Genomic DNA, 4099 nt, shown 5'->3' with positions numbered 1-4099 from the left:
TTCTCCTTCTCCTTTCCAAGTCCCTTCGATGAGCTTTCAGCCACAGGTTCTTCAACAATCTTAGCCTTTCCCTTTAAAGGCTTCCCACCTTGTTCCATCCATTCTTTCAACATCTTAAGAGTATACTTTGCCTCTATTCCCTAAAGCTCCATTGTGTCCTTGCTGTCAGCATCACCTTGCAGCCACTTGACCATTTCTGGAAAGTGCTGAGAAACTCTACTGAAGGTTGGATGCCAAACATTGCTCCACTGGCTTTTTCCAATAAAAAGCTCAGTAACCTGCTTCTCGGTAGGTGGTTTTTCAGGCCACTGCTTGACGTGGTGCATGTCATTAAGAGCTTTGGTAACAGCAAGATAGCAAAGATATTGCTCTGGGAGTGACTTGGCAGCTGCCGTACGTGTATGGTTCATCGAAACCTTGAGAATATGGAGAAGACTCATTTCATATGCAGTGAAAGAAGTATCCTCAGCATCTGCAGTTGTAACTGCTTCAGCAGCTAATGGCTCAACTCTGCCAGTTTGGATGTCCCCAGATGTAGATATGGAATGTGTGTGAGAGTGGGAACGAACAGGTGTGGAAGAACGAGAGGTAGACGGAACAGATCCACCTTGGAGTGAACGAGCATGGGAAGGAGCAATAGAGGAAAAGGAAATCCCAGGCTCAAAAGAACTCTAAAAAAAAGAAATTAATATTCTATAATATATCAGAATAGTAGATAACACTTACAACAAGAATGTGAAGAGTTGCTTTCCCATCAGAATTGTTGAATAAAATACTGTCATTTATCTCGACTGCACTATCATAGAGACCTTCAGCAACCCAAAGCCCATCCAAAGTAGTGTTTAAAGGTTCAGTCCATAGGACCGCAAAAAACCGGTGGACCGAACTGAACCGGACCATGGTCCAGTCTTTTTTTCGGTTGCAGTTGCCCCAATTTGGGGTTGGTCCGGTTGCCGGTTGCCTCATTTCGAAAATCTTTTAAAACCGTTCAAAGACCGGTTTTAATCGGTTGCAACCGGTTAAACGGTCATGTGCGTTACATAGCCTTGTAACCACGTTTATTGCCTTTTATTGGGTTTTTTTTTCATCAAAAACGGTTAAGAATTGAGAAAGATATAACCAAATCCATATTTTACTTGAGTCTCTATGAGATGTAATTTGGTTTCAGTCATAGCTATGTCAAATCTTCATTAAATCTCTTGAAAATTGGTAGAATGATGGGTATTTATATGCTTTACTATTTTATATAACCCGTTTATTTTTCAGAGTAATAATGGTTGAGATACAAATGGTTTATATTGGTATAATAAATTATATGCAAAAAAACCGGTCTGGATCGGTCTGAACCGGTATCATGGACCGCAAAAGACTGGTCCTAGGTGGTTCGGTTCGGTTCCCTCAATATCTGGGTCAGTCCTGGACCGGTTGCGGTCCACGGTTGCGCGTTTTCGGGGCAAAAAACCGGACTGAACTGAACCTTTAAACACTAATCCAAAGCATCATAAACAAGAATACGATTTCCTAAAGAAAGTTATATCATCAAATTTAGAACATTATATTTCATAAATAGCTTATGAGTGATGGGTGGCCAATGAACAGCTACTTCCTTCAGAACTGGCCCCAAGTTTAAGTTAACAGTGACAGGAACCTTTAGGCTAGGTTGCATCTTAGTGAAGTCAAGTTCAACAGGGTCCAAAGGTGATACATAGATTTTCACAACACCCTTGACCTTTTCTACATTAGAAGAAATATGTAGTTCTTCATCGTCAACAGGGTTGTAATATTGACCCATAGCCCGATTCCGCAAGATGCCACCTGTAGCTCTAGAAGAACCCTCAGGACGAGGAGGGCTTTCCATGGTGACATCAGGCTCATTAGCAGGAGTTGAAGGTCTCTGGGTCATGATAGCAGTAGAGGTGGGAGTGGGCATATTTAAGTTAGCAGTGGTATCAGAACTCATAGTGGAAATAACAGCAGAAATAACAGAAACAGGAGGAGCAGGAGCAGGAACAGCAGGAGCAAGAACAGGAGCAGGAACAGAAACAGCAGGAGCAGGAACAAAAACAGCAGGAGCAGAAACAGAAACAGCAGAGTCAGCAGCAGAAGCAGCAGGGACAGCAAGAGAAGCAGCAGATAATGAAGTAGAAGTAGAGGCTTTCCGTTCAGGTGGTGCAACTGAAATGCCTTGTTTGGAAAGAAGCTTCATGGTGCTTTAAATACTTCAATATCATAATTTTAATATCTGAAACTAAAAAAAAAACTCACTGAGTCTGGTGTTTGACTCACTTGGCTTCTTCTGCTGCCACCTCTGCATTTTTCTGTGCACTTGTCTTGCGTGCCTTTTTGCTAAAAATTTAATTGAGAATATGTCAATGTAAATTCAAATAATTTTATACCCTTTGTTGGACCCCTTGTTCAAAATAACATCCTTCCCCCTCTTCCCTCCATGTCTGGGTTTATTGACAACCACCTCATCCTCTAGCTCAGCAAGAGCTTCTCCCTCTTCCTCCTCCCCCTCCCCCCCCTTCTGCCCATCCCCCTCCTCTCCCTCCTCCTCCTCCTCTACCTCCTCCTCTCCCCCATCCTTCCTTCCCTCTCCCCTCTCTACCTCCAGATCAGCCTTGGATGCCTTCTTGTTTGAGTTGGATCTTAATCTCTTCTTAGGAGTCTGATCAGCAGCAGATCCCTGCCTCTTCCTGGCTGTAGAGGTGGCAGCTGAAGTAGATTTGGTGGTGGCTCTGGTGGTTGGCATGGTGAAACAGTGAGCAGTGGTGGTGGTGATAGAACAAGGTGCAATCTGCCTTAGAAGATGCCAGAAGGCCAGATATGGCAACCTTACACACACAACCAAATTTCGTGAAGGCCACACTTCGAAATTGCAAAAGTTATCAAGTACAGTAGTACCTACGTAAACCAACCCAACTTAATGTAACTACCTATGTAATCTACATATGGGGTACTCATATCAATACGAGGTGTCATTAAAAAGACAACGGGGACAGGCCTAGGGCTGCAAACGAGGTAAGTGAGAGGGGGGGTGATGACAACGGGGTGGGAAACGGCATGGGCGCTCTCGCGTGCAAACAATATACATGGTATGGGCGCCGCATTCGCGAAGTGATCCTGGGGCTGCAAGTAAGAGGGGGGGTGATGACGACGGGGTGGGAAACGGCATGGGCGCTGTTGCGTGCAAACAATATACGTGGTATGGGCGCCGCATTCGCGCCGTAATCCTGGGGCTGCAAACGAGGTAAGCGAGAGGGGGGTGATGACGACGGGGTGGGCACTCACCATTTGACAGTGCCCATGCCACGGCATGGGCGCTGTCGCGTGCAAACGACGTATGTGGTGTGGGTGCCGCATTCGTGTGGTATCCAGTGTGTGCCGTGATCCTGGGGCTGCAAACGAGGTAAGCAAGAGGGTGGGCACTCACCATTTGACAGCGCCCATGCCGTGGCATGGGCGCTGTCGCGTGCAAATGATGTACGTGGTGTGGGTGCCGCATTCATGTGGTATCCAATGTGTGGACTGGTAGCTACCACTTACATCATGTACTCCTGAGCTGTACCATAGAAGTTCCTGCTTAGCTACCGTGAATGAAATGAAATGAATTTTCATTCATTCACGGCACCTGTTTCATTCTAGATAATTTATTCTGTTTCATTCATTCCTGGCGACTGTTTCATTTTTTTCTTTCATTCCACCAGGGCAACTGTTTCATTCCTTGCTTCATTCTTCTCAGGTGCCTATTTCATTGTTAGAGCTGGGAAAATGATTATGTAATTGATACAAAATATTTAAGTGCCTTATTTGGCAACAGCATGCCTATCTCATTGTGTATTTGAGCCTCAAATGCAAAAGTACCCCCATATGGCCTCCCACACCACTGCAGTAGGGCACAACACATATCAGGCATAATTGTATATTATTTCCTTATTTAGATGTGTGTTAAAACATCGAAATTGTTGCCTGAAAGAATGAAACAAAAATGAAATAACTGCCTGGAAAGAATGAAATGAAAATTCCATGGCAATGAATGAATGAAAAAAATGAAACAGTTGCCAGGAATGAATGAAACGAAAGAATAAAGCAAAAAATG

The 4099-nt window shown here is 44.3% G+C and overlaps 2 protein-coding genes across 2 annotated transcripts in view; both read right to left on the bottom strand.

The window, feature by feature from the left end:
• Positions 1 to 140: 140 nt before the first annotated feature.
• On the bottom strand, positions 141 to 966 carry LACBIDRAFT_304896 (uncharacterized protein; the record flags this gene model as incomplete). Its single annotated transcript, XM_001885061.1, has 2 exons — positions 141 to 671; positions 727 to 966. The coding sequence occupies 2 exons, from the start codon at positions 964 to 966 to the stop codon at positions 141 to 143; spliced, it is 771 nt and encodes a 256-aa protein (XP_001885096.1).
• A 513-nt stretch (positions 967 to 1479) lies between these two features.
• Positions 1480 to 4099, bottom strand: part of LACBIDRAFT_330820 (uncharacterized protein) — a gene marked incomplete at both ends in the record, with an annotated part of 3195 nt that continues 575 nt past the window's right edge. The window contains 8 exons of the mRNA XM_001885060.1: positions 1480 to 1521; positions 1649 to 2210; positions 2287 to 2346; positions 2397 to 2904; positions 2937 to 3239; positions 3292 to 3398; positions 3434 to 3535; positions 3865 to 3886. Coding sequence (XP_001885095.1) covers positions 1480 to 1521; positions 1649 to 2210; positions 2287 to 2346; positions 2397 to 2904; positions 2937 to 3239; positions 3292 to 3398; positions 3434 to 3535; positions 3865 to 3886 — 1706 coding nt within the window. The remainder of the gene's footprint in view (positions 1522 to 1648; positions 2211 to 2286; positions 2347 to 2396; positions 2905 to 2936; positions 3240 to 3291; positions 3399 to 3433; positions 3536 to 3864; positions 3887 to 4099) is intronic.

Source organism: Laccaria bicolor, genomic scaffold, assembly GCF_000143565.1.
Source record: "Laccaria bicolor S238N-H82 LACBIscaffold_29 genomic scaffold, whole genome shotgun sequence".
Classification (NCBI taxonomy): domain Eukaryota; kingdom Fungi; phylum Basidiomycota; class Agaricomycetes; order Agaricales; family Hydnangiaceae; genus Laccaria; species Laccaria bicolor.
The sequence above is the reverse complement of the archived record's forward strand: the minus strand, read 5'-3'. Positions and strand labels throughout refer to the sequence as shown.